Source organism: Macadamia integrifolia, chromosome 5 (genome assembly GCF_013358625.1).
Source record: "Macadamia integrifolia cultivar HAES 741 chromosome 5, SCU_Mint_v3, whole genome shotgun sequence".
NCBI classification, from domain to species: domain Eukaryota; kingdom Viridiplantae; phylum Streptophyta; class Magnoliopsida; order Proteales; family Proteaceae; genus Macadamia; species Macadamia integrifolia.
Window position 1 is genome coordinate 37,597,152 of NC_056561.1, and position 17,900 is coordinate 37,615,051.

At 37.3% G+C, this 17,900-nt stretch overlaps 1 protein-coding gene across 2 annotated transcripts; it reads left to right on the top strand.

Moving 5' to 3' along the window:
* The first annotated feature begins 1,959 nt into the window (after positions 1 to 1,959).
* LOC122079254 (serine/threonine-protein kinase EDR1) lies at positions 1,960 to 17,197 on the top strand. Of its 2 annotated transcripts, XM_042645561.1 has the most exons (13): positions 1,963 to 2,538; positions 4,151 to 4,591; positions 5,959 to 6,062; positions 6,987 to 8,248; positions 10,099 to 10,139; positions 13,299 to 13,367; positions 13,488 to 13,588; positions 14,314 to 14,392; positions 14,477 to 14,575; positions 15,422 to 15,490; positions 15,921 to 15,970; positions 16,086 to 16,262; positions 16,433 to 17,197. In XM_042645561.1, exons 1-13 carry the CDS (start codon positions 2,104 to 2,106, stop codon positions 16,512 to 16,514), a joined length of 3,009 nt encoding a protein of 1,002 aa, XP_042501495.1. In that variant the 5' UTR covers positions 1,963 to 2,103; the 3' UTR covers positions 16,515 to 17,197. The 2 variants fall into 2 exon arrangements, 1 of the variants encoding a protein (XP_042501495.1); XR_006140377.1 differs by lacking the exons at positions 15,422 to 15,490; positions 15,921 to 15,970; positions 16,086 to 16,262; positions 16,433 to 17,197 and having other exon boundaries at positions 1,960 to 2,538; positions 13,299 to 13,396; positions 14,477 to 14,534.
* Positions 17,198 to 17,900: the final 703 nt, after the last annotated feature.

Below are 17,900 nucleotides of genomic sequence, written 5' to 3' on the forward strand. Positions count from 1 at the left end.
GTATTCCATATGAGTGGGGGAGTTGCTTTGCCCCTCTGTTATTTTGTCCAATTTTTATTTTACTTTTCAAATTTAAGGGATTTAGATGCAAAGTAAGTGAAATTCAATAACCAAATATGATATGGTTTGGAGTTAGAGACAACCATTTGGGGTAGTAATTGTAAAAATTTCTATGTTAGTTTTGAAAATTTCTCTTCAATTTCCCTCGTAAACAAATAGAGTCTTAACATTAAACTTTAGAGGTGAATCCTAAGAAAATAAAATGGGAGAGAGTTTTATGAGCAAGCAAGGTAACCTACACACCATCCTGCTCTACAAGATTTCTTTCTATTAATTGTTTTCTTCTTCTAAGAAGTCAAAAGAATTAATTTAGGAAAAAAAAAATGTGAGGAGGCGTAGGCTACATTGATTGCTCAAAATAGATTTTCCTCATAGGAAAAGGATCGGCAAGTGGGTATTAAAACATATGCACTCTCATCATTAATACCATGGGTACCTTGTATTCTTTGGTACCAATCGACATTTTCCCTTCCTAGAGTATAAGATGCCAATATATCTAAAAGAGTAGAAATCGGGATCCCAATTATTTCCACCAGAAAAATTCAATTAGAGAATTATTTTGCATTTCATGAGGAGATAATTCTGCATTTCATGAGGAGTGAAACGATCATTTTGCCATTGTCTAAACCACAACTCTCGGATAGAGACCATTTTCTCCCTTTAACTTTGTCTATCTAATTCAGAAGTGGTCCAGATGGAGGAAGGTGCAAGAAAGATAAAGGGCTTGATAGTCCATGTTAGTGTTCTTCAGTCCCCAGTCCCTCGCCCCATTTTTTCCTTCGTTTGAGACCTTGACTCCCATTAATGATTATTAATTATTAATAATTACTTAATTAGTAAAGAAAATAATAATATTATAACATATTTCCCTCCTTACCTGACGCCGCCATGGTTGGAGATAAATTTAATTATTGTGGTGGAAGTTGAAGTGGAATCGGAATTGGATTGGTCAAATCGGCCATGAATCAGATGTTCCAAGTGATCAATTCTAGGGTTCTGGGGATTCAATCATTAGGTTTCTTCATCTGGATGGGCGATTCTTGGGGTTTTCCGATTGATTGCAGCGACCTATTCAACCCTTGTTTCCGAGTTTAAAATCTTCAGTCAAAATTGATCTTAAACTAGTGTTTCAAGAATCGAGATCAAAATGGTTGGATTGATGATTAATTATGAATATGTGATTACTCTAGTGTGTTAGTATTTACATTTCATTTTTTTGGGTAGACTGCTTATTATTTACATCATGATTTTATTTTTCTGAATCCTTATTATGTGAGGAAAATTATATCATTTTATGAGTATTGGTAAAGAGGTAGTTTTTTAAGTTCAGACAAAGTTTTCCTTCGCCGATGACTGAATGATGGGACGGTCTAGATGTGACCCCCTCAGTCCCCACTTCTCTCACCCTATTGTACGCTTTTGATAGGTCAAGGTAAAACCATTCACTGTGACCTCAAGGAAATTCGATTATTTAATTTGTATTAATTTATATTTAAGAGAAACCGATTTTTCATAAACAATTCTTTTCAATTTTGAACCAAATCGAATTGAACAAAAAAAGAACCAATGATTCAATTTGATTTTGGTTCCATTTGGACACACTTTGACACCCTTACGCTAGTTTGGTTGCTTTACTCTACAATGTAGGAAAACAAAAGTCAGAGAAAAATAAATAATTGTTTTTGGAAATAATTTATCTTTTAACATTTTATCCAGAAAGCACTATAAAATGGGAAAGGGCAAAAAATTAGTTATACCTGATTTATACTTTCGCTCTCACAAAACGAAGATTAACTTTATCTAATTAGGTAACTAGTAATTATTGTTGGACAACCACACACACAACGAAATCATGGATTTCTAATAATAATATATTATTTTCTTTCTTGCAGAAATTTCTCAAAATTATTTTCGGTCTTTTCTTTCCGTCGGTTGAGAGAGAAAGAAGAGAGAGAGAGAGAGAGAGAGAGAGAGAGAGAGAGGAAGCGATGCAGTTGCAAGGAGCAGAGTGATCCCATCAAGCCATCATCAATCAATCATCAAATGTCGAGGATGAAGCATCTGCTACGCAAATTACACATCGGTGGGGGAGTCGATGAACACCACAGATTGGGCGTAATCCGTCCTTCCAACAATACTTCACCACAGTCTTCGTCTCCGTCTCCGTCGTCGTTGGCGGGGGCTTCACTATCTTCGTCGACACCTTCTGCATTCTCCAGGAATAGAGTTGTCGATACATCAGAAAGGGCGGGTGGAGCCGTTACTGCCGCTGAATCATCGGATAGTTCGGCTGATTTTAGTTTTTTCGAAGATGAGTTTCAGGTGCAGCTGGCTTTGGCTATCAGCGCATCTGATCCTGATGCCCGCCAGGACCAGGAAGCTGTCCAGATCAAGGCGGCGAAGCGGATGAGTTTGGGTTGTCCTCCTCCTGTCGCTGCCGATGAAACCCTTGTCGAGTACCTCTCGCTTCGCTATTGGGTTAGTAGTAAACTTAGGGCTTCTCTTCTTTTGAACGTACTCTTACTTTTGAGTTGTGGGGATCTGTTTGGTATGCTTATTGGCACTTGCTTTTTGCCTATTGAATTTGCTGGGTGCATCAATTTCACTTATTATTGAAGTTCTATGTTCTTTACTCGGTTCCCAATTTCCACTTTTTTTTTTTTTTTTTTTGGGTGGGTGTGAGAGGGGGGTGGGGGGCGGCAGTGGGTGATTAACTTTGATGCCTGGAATTTGGGAAATTAGTGAAGTGAGTGTTTTTCCTTCAAACTGTTTCTTGGGGGGTCATTGGAATCTACTCTGGCAGTTGACTTTCTTCATGTCCTGTGACTTGTGTCTCATATATTTCAATTATCGTTTCTGTGGAAGCTTTCCTTACTCAATTTATGTCCTTTTCACTTCTCCGCTCCTCTATTGGGACCTTTCAATAGTCTCCAATGTGTATGGCCTTCTATTGCACTGTTCAGACTTCAGACCAAATCGAACAACATAGTTAATCGTATATTGGAGCTACTTTGAGTTCGATCAGATGCTTACCGCTATTCAATGTACAACTGCTTTCCAACAATTCAACAAAGACACAAGTGGGTAGGCACACATACATTCTGAACAAGTGTCTAAAGTACATTTGTAAACTCCTTTGCAGCGGTTGAAATATAGGGTTGATCTTTTATGCCCTCCAAACCCTCCTTCACCCCCCCCCCCCAAAAAAAAAAAGAAAAAACACGCACAAAAACAAAAGAAAAAAGAGCAGATTAGTTCCAAGGGGGAAATGAGAGAAAGTAATATTCTTCTCACATGTATCATTGTTCACGGGTTCCTAATTAACAAATCCTCATGATATAATAGTATTTTTTGAAAGGTAAAGCTCCATTTGTGTTTGTGGAAATTGTTTTCCAGAAGTTCGACTTTCATTTATAAAAAAAATATTTTGATTTCCATGTCATTTGCTCTCTCTTTTCTTAATTGTGAATGACAAGCACATTTAGGCATGGTTGAATGAGGAAAATAATTCAACTATATTATGGGATTGGCATCCTCCATAGTTAAATTTTCATGGACCAAGATACCACTACTTTCTTTCTGGAAGTCAACATCTAGAAATTTCAAAATGTAAGTCAATTTCCAAAAGTTTACATTGTAGTTCAGTAGAATAATTTCTGCTTTTTTAGACCAATTAAATTTCCTTTTGTTTTTAAGCAACTTCAAGATAATATTTTCTATTGAAATAAATGGAGCACTAGTGTGAATGTGTTAATTTTTTTTTAAGGACCTTCAATCTCATCTGTGGTTTTATTTCTATGTTTGTCAATGAACTTCAACGTGACATAACCATTTTTGCTGCATCTGGCAAGGGTTTGAACTGGATAGATGCACCAAGCTTTAATCCTGAAGATAATATTATAAGCACTTTTTGTTTTATCTGAGGTGATTCTGTCTTTAATATTTTTTCTTGAAGGATTGAAATCATTTTTATTGATACCCTTCCATCATGACTATTGTTTATCAGGGAGCCTTCTATAATCTATATAGATGTGCATACCTTCTGTCTGGCATCAATTGTCTATTTATTTTCCTGGTTTCCTCTGTGCAGAACTACAATTTTGTAAATTATGATGAAAGAGTGGTGGATGGATTCTATGATGTCTATGGCATTACCTCAAACTCAAACATGGAAGGGAAAATTCCATTGTTGGTAGATCTTCAAGCAACATCCATTTCAGAAAATGTTGATTATGAAGTGATTCTAGTAAACCGAAGTGCTGATCCTGCACTTCGACAGCTTGAGAGAAAAGCAGTTTCTATAGCATCAGAATGCCAAACTGCAGAGCTTGGTCCAATTTTAAGTGGTCTAGTCCAGAAGATTGCAGATCTTGTTGTTGGTTGCATGGGAGGGCCAGTCGTGGATGCTGATGAAATGTTAAGACGGTGGACAGTTAGGAGTTACGAATTACGAAATTCATTGAACACAAATATTCTTCCTCTTGGTTGTTTGGATGTTGGACTTTCTTGTCACAGGGCCTTGCTCTTTAAGGTAGTGCCATGCTTTTTCATTGTATCCGTATGTAGAGTAAACTTGTAATCGACTAATCGTAGAAATTCAAATTTTCATCTTATTCTCGTTGACCTCATAATATGCTTTTACTTGATATGCACTAATCATTTTTCCTTTTCAAATTGTTTGGCAAATCATATCCCAAATCCTAGTGGTCATGTAAGAGTACTCTTCATCTGTTCTATTTTCCACATTTTCTCGATTTGGTTCATGAATTTGGCCATGACAAGGAAAATTGATTGTTCCTGTGACTTCTGAATATATTTATTTCAGTAGCATCTTATAAATGAATACGGTGCTCCCTACATTTCTCGTTATATTGGGATTTAAGATGACTTTCTCACGAGGGCGCACCTCGGCACAACGGTAAGGTTTCTCCATTGCAACCTAGTGGTTGCGGGTTCAATTCAGGAAACAGCCTCGCCGTGGAACGGGGTAAGGCTGCTTACGTTATGACCCTCCTCAGACCCCGCTGTGGCGGGAGCCTTGTGGACCTGGTACAAACTTTTTTGGGGACTTTCTCACTTTTTCCTGTTATTAGGACCATTATCAATTTATTGTATTGGTTGAATGCAGTACAGGAAGAAACTTCCAAGTTGTGTTAAAAAACCGGTTTCATTCGGATCAATTCTTTTGTTTGAAGTTTAAACGACATTTATTTTTGGGAGTATTGAACAACTAGCACACAACAATCAGTGTTGATAAATAGACAAACAAGCACAGTTGCCAGACCTAGTCTTGATCTTCTGGTTCTATCATTATGACATTCTCATCTGGAAAGATATCCTCTAGAGGTATGGTTTTAGGGATTGTATTTTCTTGTATCCGGAGTTCCAAACCTTTTGCACGGAGTCTGTTTAATCTCCCTGGATCATACTGCTGATTCTTGTGATGGTAGATGATATTGAGGCCCCTGTGGGCGTCTCCCTATTTGTGCGATTATTTTCTTTTTTAAATTTCTGGGGAAGCCAACTAATGGGGACCAAACGAACAGGGTAAATGACAAGAGCTATACATTAAGCCTATCATTACATATGAATTATGATACACTTTCAATTCTATAACCACAATTTGAACTTGATACCTCTAAAATCCCAGCAATACCTTTGTTTCTGATTTTCTCACAACAAACAGACCCGGATATCAAAAATATTTCAGCATCAGAGATAAAATCACAGTAGTTTAAATTGTTGAAAGTTAGCTCATTGTTGCATTTTTTTTTCCTAGTTGTGATTGGGATTTCATAATTCTTGCTGATTGTTTTGCATGCTTTCTTTCCCACCAATGGATTTCCAGCAGTTTTTTTTTTTTGTCAACTGACTGATCCTTTGCATGTTTGTCCCTAGGTACTAGCTGATCGGATCAATCTTCCATGTAGGCTGGTGAAGGGGAGCTACTACACTGGTACTGATGATGGAGCAGTGAATTTGATTAAAGTTGATTATGACAGGTGATGCTTCATCCTTTGCTCATTGAATGCTGCTGATGTTAAATATATTTCAGTCTTTTTCTTTTTCCCCATTTGCGTTAAAGAGTGATTTGTTAAACAAACAATATCTGATTGATACAAAGATCCTGTAATAGAGAGAACAGAAGAAAGAAGTGTGAAAACACAGGTGGAGGGTCCAACAACCGGACCCAACCGGGACCCGACTGGAAACCAATTTAAACATTTATCAGCTCAATTGAAATACTTTGGATATCCTAAATAACGGCTCTTTCCTCTTGCCTCTTGCCTCTTGCCTCTTGCCTCGTGCTTTACCTCATCACTGACTGCCATTTACAGCTTGAATTACCTCTTTAACATCCTCCGTCTAGTCAAAAGCAGGACTGATACTGCGGGTTGAGCTTTGACAGCAAGGAAGCATCCTTCTCGTATGAAATACAGACCCTGGCCTGCTCTGCTAGAGCCCTAGTGCCATGCTCCATCTGTAATTATATTGATTACAGACTTTATTCTTTACACTTTAGAGTGTTAACATTTTATTTTCTAATTATTGATTGCAAATTTATTCCTGCTTTTTGCATAGTGCCAGTTTGTCAGCGATGACTTACAAGCTTTCCTATGTTGCAAGTTGTAGTACTGCATGTCAGTTTTTATATCAGTTTCCTCATAATTGACACTCTCAGTTATTCTTACAGACAATATGACATGATTCAATAATTCTTTATATTCCCCTCTAATTTTTTAGGGGAAGGTGGGCCTTACCATATCACTAGTTTTCTGATAAAATACATACAGCTATTCTTATCCTCCTCCTTACTTGGTCAATTATTTCTTAGGACTGGTAGCATATTGGTTGATTTATTGAAATGTTAAAAGCTATGTGGAAAAAATGGATATTGATTCAAACACACTGTTTATATGATGCAGTGAGTACATAATTGATTTAATGGGATCTCCAGGCACCCTAATTCCTGCAGAAATACCTAATAATTGTCTTCAAAATTCTGGATCAGATGTAAGGAGCTCTGTTACCATTGCACAGAATGTAGAGGGTTCATGTTTTGCACTTGGCAAGGTCAATTGTCAATTTGAAAATCAAACAAGTGAAGCAACTATATTTGGACACCTAGATCATGTTTCCCAAGTTAGTTTGTTGGGTTCAGATGATATTGGCATTCAAGCAAAGAAGGATGATGCAAATATTTCTGAAAAAAATCAAACTGAGAAATTTGAGTATGAATTTGGCAAGCTCTTTCTGTCCTTGCATAAACCACATGAGAGTTCATCTGGCACTGGTGTAAAAGCTTCATCTGCCCAGAAGGTGAAAGTAAAGGATGTTTCTGAATATGTGATTAGTGCGGCACAAGACCCAGAATTTGCCCAGAAACTTCATGCTGTCTTGCTGGAGAGTGGTGCATCCCCTCCACCAGATTTATTTTCTGTTCTAACTCCCCAGGTCCTGGAAAAACATACCTTACTTGGTCAAAGTCAGTCTGTGGATGTGAACAAGTTTCATAATGGGGCAGAATTTTTTCATGATAAGTTTCGCTTCGGCATGGACCCAGTAACTCGAGATAGACAACAAACTTCTACAGGGGAGATGGCAGGGAAAAAGAAAGATAATGCATCTGATTCAGCTAGCCTTAAAAATGAGAAACCAATTCTGAATTCGGTCACAGATAAACCAGGTTTTGCTTGTTCCAGTTTGGATCTTCATTGTGATGCTGGCAAAACCATTATCAGCCATGGTGTTTGTTCACCCCCTGTGGCTTCGGGTGTGGGTTTTATGTTGGTTAATAATAAAGGTAATGACATGGCCCAGGATGATTCCACAGTTGTAGACTTGCTTCCTGCTCTTGTTTCATCTTTGGTTAGAACTGCATGTGAAGAAAAAATCCAGGACTGTCCAGCACCATGTGCAGTTGGCTCTTATCCAAAGGAACTTGAAAATATTTTTGCTGGGGGTGAGGTGAATTCTCAAGGAAATGCAGGAGTTGTAAATAATGTGGAAACTGGACGAAACAATTCTTTGGAAGAGCATCAATTAAGTGCCAAGGAATTAATTGAACCAGCCAATTACAATCAACATTTTGTCAGTGGTTTTCGGAGAGAGCAAATTAACCCAATGCTTGATGAAGTTGCAGAGATTCCATGGGTGGATCTTCAAATTGGTGAACGAATTGGTCTTGGTAAGTAGCAATGCAGTCATTTACTTTTATTTATCTAGAAAAAAATGACAAAAATCATCTCGTTGCTCATTATCTTGAAGTAGATTTACTAGTTGAAAGCCATCTTCTCTTATGTTGATTCATTGCACTTGCATATTTGTTAAATGTTACTATCAGTATCAGAAAATTCATGATCAAATGCTTACTTGAAACAGATCATTATTTTTTAAGAACCATGTGGAAATTATAAAAGTAAGACATCATTCTGCTCTAAGATTTTCAATATTTTAAATCCTTTTTCAGAGATGGAGTGGAAAAACTGTGAAGGATTGTTTTCAAGTTCTAACTATTTTTACAGAGGCTAATCATGCTTTCTGGCGAGTACTTAAATTCTGCACATGGTGTTTAGCTTGCTACCACGGGAATAGTTCTAGATTGATGCATGGGGTTACTCTTCTTTTTCTTCTTTATTTGGGTTGGGGGTGTTTCAAGGTAGTATGGTCTGGCATCCCATCCAGACCGAAAAATTTGGACCATGACACTAGTCTTTTTCTAATAATAAATGCTCTGATTGTAATGGAAAACCCTGTTAGATATAATATGCCATTCTTTTGATGACATGACCTGCAGCTTAGTGCTAAATTGGTTTCTAGTTCAAAGGTCCAAGGTTCAGGCTCCCCATGCATTTCCTAGGAGTAAATATGGGTAAGTATCGGTAAGTATCGATTTGTCTCTTAAAATCACCCTTCCGAAGTGATACTGACACCAATACTGAAGTCCTTGGCACTAGGTCTGATTTGGCCAGTAATCAAGTCAAAGGTCTGATTTTAGTGTCGAAGATTTTGCAAAGTGATCAAAATCTGATGGTCAGATTCACATTTATGGAGCAATCCTATTTGGGGAAGGATAGTTCAACAGCTGGAGAATCGATGGACAGAATTGGGGCTTTAAACAGAAATCAACTAAGGCTTTAATAATTGATTGATCAGTGACAAAATATAGAAACAGAACTTCCAAAACAGAACCAGAAATCTGAAAATTATATGAATCCTAGTTGTGGAAAGATTTCAGGTTTTAATTGGAAAGCTCAGATTTTGAAATCATCACAAGATTCAGAACTATAGCAGGACAAAGAACTGAAATTAGAGTTCAGAGATCAATTTTAAAACAAGAGATTTGAAGAAATCCAAATTGAAGTAAGAAACTAGAATTCGATGGGAGATAGTTCTGGGTTTTTGAAACTGAAATAGAAAAGATATGATCAGGAATCATCACCAGTATCCCAACCTTGGAATCACCACTAGGGAGCCTACTGAACCACCACTGCAAGAAGCATTCTGAATCACCAGCCAAATTTATTAGTCAAATTCCTGTATCTGTAGCCCCTTGCAAAAATATATAGTAGACTTAAAAACAGACTCAAACTCAAAAAAAGAAAGGCCTAAACCAATCCTGAACTGATAAGGTAACACAAACTAACTAAGAAACTGACCCAAATAAAGACTTTAGTTGAACTCATGAAGTAAATCCTGTATTCCTACCTCCTACCCATATTTTAGGCCCTCTGAAGTCTCCTATTACAATGAAACCCATTGGACCAGATGCCCAACATGTATAGAACTCAACACTAGACTTATTTCTACTAAAATTAGCCCACTATTGTGTTTTATTTGCATCACAGGCCTGTCAACTTCATTAAAGCATGGTTTTAAATGCTTGAAATCAAATCAATTTCAATATCAGTCATCCTGATTTCTCTTATTTTGACCTTTATGTTAACACTTAAAAGCTTGCTTCTGACTTCTATTTGTTGTGAGGCTTTATTAAGGTATATTTATTGGTGCACTTTTCCTTAACTTCTAATCTTCCAGGTTCATATGGCGAGGTCTATCGTGCAGATTGGAATGGCACTGTAAGTAATACCTTGGTTTCTTAAGCAAACATTAGTTTTCCTTCTCGGGCATCATCCCCCCAAGTCCCCACTCCAACAGGAAGAAAATAAATTAGTTGTCATGATAGGATGTAATGTAAGGTTAGGACACAATTACCCTAACCCCAGATAGGCTCACTAATCAACTCCAAATAGGTACTGACATAAGGACTAATATCAGAATATAAAACTCACTTACAGACATACAGTAAGTGAACAATGTATAAAACAGCCCCTTGTACTCTCAGTAATACCCAATAACAGTAGGGCACAATCCCAACTAATTCTCACAATAGGCAGCAGCCCAGAATTAGGGAAAATCCAGAAAATAAGTTGAAAACCAATACCACAGAAAGACTCAAGAGATAGTGAAGAATTACCATCCAAAATATCAGTTTGAGTTGATGGCAGAATCTGGAGATATCTCGGTTCTTGAATTAGGTCAAGAATTGGAAGAATTATAAGATCTCGGGAACCAGGCCTCTGATGAGTCTGATCTTCTGGTTGAGTGGAACTCCTAGGGTGACTGTTTGAACCCCAAAAGATGGCCCTCAACCGATCAGTAAGTTAGGAGATCTGGGGTCTTCAATATTCTGCCAAAAATCTCCAGGAAACCAGTATCGCAGGGACTGGGTTGGGTGCTTTCAGGTCTTCAAACAATAGCAGCAATTTGGGAGACTTTAATGGCAGTCTCAGACTCTCAGCAGGTAATTAACAGCCTGAACAAGGGTCTCTGTTGGGGGAAAAGGGAAGGAGTGGAGATCGAGTGGGGAAGAGGAGAAAGGGAGAAAAAGGGGTAATGGGTTTCTCACCCGAGGTATCTCACTTCTAGCCTGTCACATAATTGTACAATTGGACTGAACAACGCAAGCTTCATTCATCTTCCTTAAATCATGGGGAAGTACCAGTAGGTCCATTAAATATATAGTGCTTGGTGGAGCACAAAAAAGGAAAGAAATACCAAAGGAAAGTCTAAGACTTAATCCTTAAGTAATTACGTAGTCCAACTTGTAATCAAATTAAAAGGAAACAAAGGACTAAAATAAATTAAAAAATGAAACAATTCTTAATTAATTAACAATATTTGCAGCACAGTACTCAACTATTTTGATGGAACTTTCTGTTCAAGATACCCCCACGATTTGGGTTTGAGAGACCCAGAAACTCTCAGCCGATTGTTGGCTGGCCCACCCAATGGCTAGTCGGCCCTGTGGCCCATGGGCTGATCCAAGTATTTATGTGATGGATGATGGATCAAACCCCTTGATTCCTGCGGCTATACTTGAGCCCATGGAATTGATCTGCATCAGGATGCCATGTATTAAATATTTTCTCTGTCAACATGATGTTGTTTAGCTTGTACTTGATAATTGACTGGATATAAGTAGTGCTCTTAGAGTTTGAATCTGGAAACTTTGATGGTAAATAAATTTGAAAGATTACTTTGGATTCTCTTGTTAAACAGAATCCAATTAATACAGAAGCAAATCATTACACATATAACTTGCAAATTTTAGATGGTTGGAGCTGATTAGAGTGCATGTGATGCAGTTAAATCACCTAAATGGGCTTATTATTTTGGAAATAAAGTTTGGGTTGGGTTATGTATGTGTTGGGCCTTTGGTTCATTGTCTTCTCTTTGTAATGGGACACTTCGATGGGTCTACAAGATTAGTTAGTCAAGTATCTTTTGTTCTTTATTTTAATTGTTATTAAGCTTTTTAGTTAGGATGAATTAGGATTCTACAAGTCCAGTCCTGTCTTGATTTAGTTTCCTTCATTATTTTAGTTCTCTAGTCAATTTAGGTTACCTTATTAGTAAGGATTGAGTTAGGCCTTTCCTTTTTAGTGTTTTAAGTCTGTTTTTGTGTCTTCTATATAAGTTTGTAAGGGGGACCAGCATGGTACACGAATTTTAATGAATAAAGTTTGGCTTTTGCCTTTGGTTCCATGGTGATTCAGAATGCTCCTTGTTGTAGTGATTCAACATGCCCTGTTGTAGTGATTCAACAGGTGGATTGGTGGTGGAATCCAATCAATACCTTGCGGTGGGAAGCCCAGTTACTGTCCAGCAGTCCTATATTCTCTTATTCCATTATTGAAGTTCATTCAAATTCTATTTTTAAATCCTGCAGTTGAATTCAGATTCTGTTCCTGCGCTACATCGGTCCTACCCTCACTAAGATTGTTGAATCTAAGGTGTTCTATATTGCTGATTTCAATTCTGGTTCCAGAATTCTTCAGTCGGCAGTACCCTCATTCATATTATGTTTCCAAAATCTGATTTCGTTTGTTGGTTGTTAGAATCCTAGTACAAGTGAGAGGGGGTTTTGGGCTGCTAAAAGGCTAATTGAGTTCACAGTTTTATTTTTTGGTTTATGTTGAAATTAACAGCACAAAGTGCCATTCTGTTGGGTTTAATAATTATGTTTTCTGATCATTCATACAACTCTTATTTTGACTGAATTTGACCTATGCTAGTTCCATTAGGATTTGTCCAAATCAGCAGATCTGACCATTGGATCTTGCTGGAATTTTCAGCAAAGTTTATACCCTCTAAAAGGAGAACTTGACCAGACATTGATCAGATTTTCAGCCTGATCTGGTTTGCTTATTTTTCTGTGTTTTCTCTTAATTGTGGAATTTTTCTACTCTGTTTTCGATCCTGTTTGGTACTGGTTTTATGTTTAAATCAGAACCACATTGGCATGACTTGTAATTGAATTATTTAGCTATTGGGTGGGAAAGATCGAATTTATATCAATTTGTAACTTTTTATTAGAAATGACTTTCTTCATCAGCCCTTTCTCCTTTTGTACTTCAGTCTTTGGTTGCCTATGAAGGACAAATTTAGCTTCCTCAATTGAAGATTTTTTGTCAAATAGGAGTTTTGATATGCTGATGTGTAATTACTAGAAGTGCTAGTGTGATATTTGAATTTTTTTTCTTTGCTGTTATTTTATCTTGGTATTAAGATAATCCATGGCCAATTATCATTTTTTTTTTTACACAAATTGTATCCTAATTTACTTTTGATCATGGAGCTTTTTGTTATAGAAACTTTGCTTTATGAGTGGTTCTGCCATTACAAGATTGTTCTTGGTTTTTTATTGGTTTGATGGAGTTAGTACTATATAACAGGAAGTTGCTGTGAAAAAATTCTTGAACCAAGATTTCTCAGGTGATGCATTGGAGCAATTCAGATGTGAAGTAAGCATCAGAAAGATAACCTCTTTCATGTACTGCTAAAACAGTATGAATCATGTTCTTACTTTTTTCAATCTTCTTAACAAAGTATTGAAACCAATGTCTACTGGTGCTATTTTGCAGATTAGGATCATGCAAAGGCTGCGGCATCCAAACATTGTTCTTTTTATGGGAGCAGTTACTCTCCCTCCAAATTTGTCAATAATGACAGAGTTTCTTCCTAGGTTGTTATATTTATCCTTTTTTATGGCATACTGAGATTGTTATTTTTTTTTTATTCAATAGAAATAAACAAAGCTGCTTTTTTTTTTTTTTAATTTTTCTCATCATGGTATTGTATGAAATGGCTTCTTCAATCATTTTCTCTCAGAAGGGGTACGGGGGGTGTTACTGAATGTGAAATCACTTTTGATGATTGTACTCCTTGTATGCTGTCTGCGGGGAATATGAATTTTCTTGGGGCAGGACCATAGTTGTCACGGCATCTAGGCAACCCAAGGCATTGGAGGGGTGGTCTAGACGCAAGGCAACACCAACAAGGAGACCAAGGCATCCAAGACACCTGGACGACTAGGCATAGCCTGACAACTATGGGCAGACACCTCAAATTGGTGGTAAATTTAGACGACATTTAAGTTGCTAAGATGATTCAGAGTTTCTGAGTTTCCACACCGCAGATGTGGGAGGAGAAATTTCATAATATTTGCCTCAGGAAACAACATTCAATTTGTTTTTGTGAGACTTCTGATTCATTGCAATGACTTTTAAATTAATTATACTCTCTTTTTTCAGTTCTCATCATACCATAAAGTTTCCCAGAAGAAATTTCGTGGGAAAAGCTATCTTTATTACAGCATCCATATTGGTTCTTTGTAGTGAGCACTGATTGTTGAGTTGATGAATCTTGTCATTTAATTTGTGATTTTCTCTCTATCCCATTTGTCTGCAGGGGGAGTTTACACAGGTTATTGCATCGGCCCAACGTTCAACTAGATGAAAAGCTTCGATTACGAATGGCACTGGATGTGGTATATGTGTGAAAATCATCATCATTCCAAGTTTGCAGCAACTGGTTGTAGGCATGCCAACTAAGTTTCCCTTATTGTTCGCAGGCAAAGGGAATGAATTGCTTGCACACTAGCCATCCCACTATAGTACATCGAGATTTGAAGTCCCCTAATCTTCTTGTTGATAAAGACTGGGTTGTGAAGGTTTGGTTCTTACCAAGTATTTGGCTTTAAAAGTGCTTTCAGACCATCTTTATTATTTTCTATTATTATATATTTATATGCCTTTCTAGAATGTCAATTTTGATAGTGCTAACAGCTGTGCCAAGTCTGCTTAATGCCAATTTTGATAGTTAGTGATATCACAGACTAATGCATATGTTAAATTGTTAAATCTTAACGGACAGTTGATATTTGGATGTTCAACAGTAGACCATAATTTAATTGCACCTGCTGATTATAGATTTCAATATGATGGTGAACTTTCCACGCTTTCTTCTGTCTTCAAATTAATTAATTTAGTCACACTTAGCAGAGATTTACCGTTGAAGGGGGTATCAGGTTCTGAACCACAAAATCTTGGCAAATGCGTAAAGAACTCTCTCGACACTGTTTGAAATTTCAAGTTTTTCCTGTGTTTCAAGAACCTTGATTATTACATTTTTAAGCGAGCAAGTTAGGCTTTTCATTACTATACTTACATAACTTAGTTAATTCTTTTTCCTCAATACATTAATTGTTTATTGCACAATTTTATTCTTTTAGATGTTGCAATTTCCTAGTCTCTCTACCCTATTTTGGCACCTTCAAATTAAAAACTAGAGCTCGTTGAGCTCAAATGATTCCTTCAAACTTCCTTTTCTTTGGTTAGTACGTAGTATTTTGGGTCAGTAGTAGTGCAGTTCTTTTTTATGCTTTTTCTCTCTTCCGCCTTGTTGAAGCAGAATTCTGTCTATTTAAGGTACTGGCCTGTTACTGACCTCCCTATAGAAATCCATCTAAAAGATTCTGATATTTTATATCCTTTTTTTTTTGTGTGTGTGTGTGCAGGTTTGTGATTTTGGGTTATCACGTTTGCAACATCACACATATTTGTCTTCAAAATCTACTGCTGGAACGGTAATTCTCTGTGGAGACTCCAACTAATTGCTTTATATCTGTGATTAATTTTCTCTTGTTATGTTTTCACTTTTTGTCCATTTTGAACATAGGTCCAGTAGTTCCTGTTTACTTCTTGGCAAGTACTTGATTACATTTTGACTTGCTTTTCATATTTTTTTTGGAGGAAGGGGGAGGGGAATAAATAATCAAGGATTTTATTAAAGAAATGGCTTTATTTTGCTCCCCTCCCCCCCCCCCCCTTTTTCCCAACATGCTTTATTCGGGAAGCAACTTAGAAGTAGGGCAAAATAAAATAACAAGAAACTTTTGTTGCCTAAGAATAATGCCTGGGACTTTGACAAAATTGTTCAATACTGAAAAATTAGATATACATCTGATTGTAGTCTGAGGTTGTCAGCTAAGTCTAGGGGTTTCTGTTGAATTGCAGGCAGAATGGATGGCACCAGAGGTTCTCAGAAATGAACCATCCAATGAGAAGTAAGTAGAGAAATTGATTATATTCCTGCAGGAACCACACCCTCGACAAATTGGGCAGTTCTGCTGAATTTTTCTTTTGCATTGTGCTGATGAAATCAGATTAACCTGCTTGCAGGTGTGATGTTTATAGTTTCGGTGTGATATTGTGGGAGTTGGCTACCTTACGAATGCCATGGAGTTGGATGAATCCAATGCAGGTAGTTGGAGCCGTTGGATTCCAAAATAGACGTCTTGATATACCTGAAGAGGTTGACCCAATTGTGGGGCAAATCATTAGTGATTGTTGGCAAAGGTATGTCCCCACCTGGGTATGCTTGAATGAGATAAGAATTTCACCAGAGGTTCTTTCGACTTGGAAAAAAAAAAGCAAAAAAGGGGAGGAAAATGTCATAATGAACCTCACTGATTTAATTCTTGGATAACAGTAATTTAATCTAATGAGTTTTTTTGTTGCCTGTGAAGTGACCCAAACCTGCGACCCTCTTTCGCTCAGCTTATGTTCCGTCTCAAGCATCTTCAGCGCCTAGCTGTTGAAAGAACTTAGGCATTAGGCGCAAATTAGAGAGGAAGTTACGGTAGCAGCAGCAAGAATTCCCCGGACAACTTTTCTTGAGGCTTAAAGAAGCTGGGGGCAGCAGAACTCTAGTTGCAGGTATCATTTGAGACGAGCATCCATTAGAAGAGAGGAAGGGGAACAAAAAAAAAAATCATTGGACCGAATTGGGGCTGTTGGTTCATTCAAAGTGGGAACCACAACCCAACAAAGTAAGAACATTCTGTCCATTGAAGTGGGGATCCTTTTTTAAATGACTGGAAAATGCGGAGGGAATTTATTTTTTAACCATTCAGTAGAGAATTGTCAATTGTGAATAATAGTTTCTCAGCTGAGGGAAGGAGGGTGGGGGAAACAATTGTTTCATGTTTTTGGAGTGGCGAGGAGGATCATTCACGGATGCATGGAAGCATTGGCAATGTATACATCTGATCTTGTGCTGTTAATTGTTGTGAAGAAGAAAATGAGAAGAGAAAAAGGAAAGAAGAAAGCGATGGTACAACAATAGTATTGGAATGCAAAAAGATGTGTTCCTTTGATCTGTAAAATAATCTGCAAAAAGATGTGTTCCTTTGATCTGTAAAATAATCTTGCTAACAGTATGCAATTGTGTATACGCATGTCTACATTTATTTTTAATCTATACGGGCAAAAAAGAAGCTTTTACCCGAAAACAGATGAGTACACTGAATGGTCTTTTTCACACACACTACACACACACACACACACACACACATAAATATATATATATATATATATATATATATTTTTATGTTTTATGATAATGATGAAATGCTGAATGGTCTTTTAAGGGTGCTCTGATTACCTCATTTTAGGATGAACAGCTACTCCAAATAATCTTTTTAAACTCTGTGTTTTTGCTCTTGCATTATCAGCTGTACTTTTATGTTTGATCAGGGAAGTTATAGGTTTTACTCTCTCTTTTGATGGGTTTCTAAGAAGCCTAAAGGGATAATTTTTTTTTTTTTTTTTTGGGGTGATGGGGGGTGGGGGTTGGGGGTTGGGGGTTGGTGTGTGGTGGGATGGGGAGACCTAAAGGTATAGATTTCAGAAACTCAAATGAAGGATCACAATGAAGTTGATAAAATAGAAAAGCCTAAGGAACAACTCTTCAAAAGAATGGCTGGATCAGAATTAGTAATTTGAGATCCCAAAAATCAGGAACTCAAATATCACAGCAGGAAGATGTGTCTTTACTTTATACCAACTATATGGTGATAGGAAAAATCACTGAAGCAACAATCAGAGGCCTACCCTATGGGATGAAGCATGCCTAGGAAGAAGGGTGGGAAGTGGATGAAATCTGGAGTGATGCAAAGGAGATGGGACCCCTTTTGATAGGTGATAGAGCCAAAT

Excerpts from the sequence above, each read along its gene's own strand:
- LOC122079254 (XM_042645561.1), top strand. The coding sequence starts at position 2,104 with ATGTCGAGGATGAAGCATCTGCTACGCAAATTACACATCGGTGGGGGA. Across the intron at positions 8,249-10,098 it reads TGGTGAACGAATTGGTCTTG|GTTCATATGGCGAGGTCTAT; the intron begins GTAAGTAGCAAT and ends CTAATCTTCCAG. Across the intron at positions 13,368-13,487 it reads TGGAGCAATTCAGATGTGAA|ATTAGGATCATGCAAAGGCT; the intron begins GTAAGCATCAGA and ends GCTATTTTGCAG.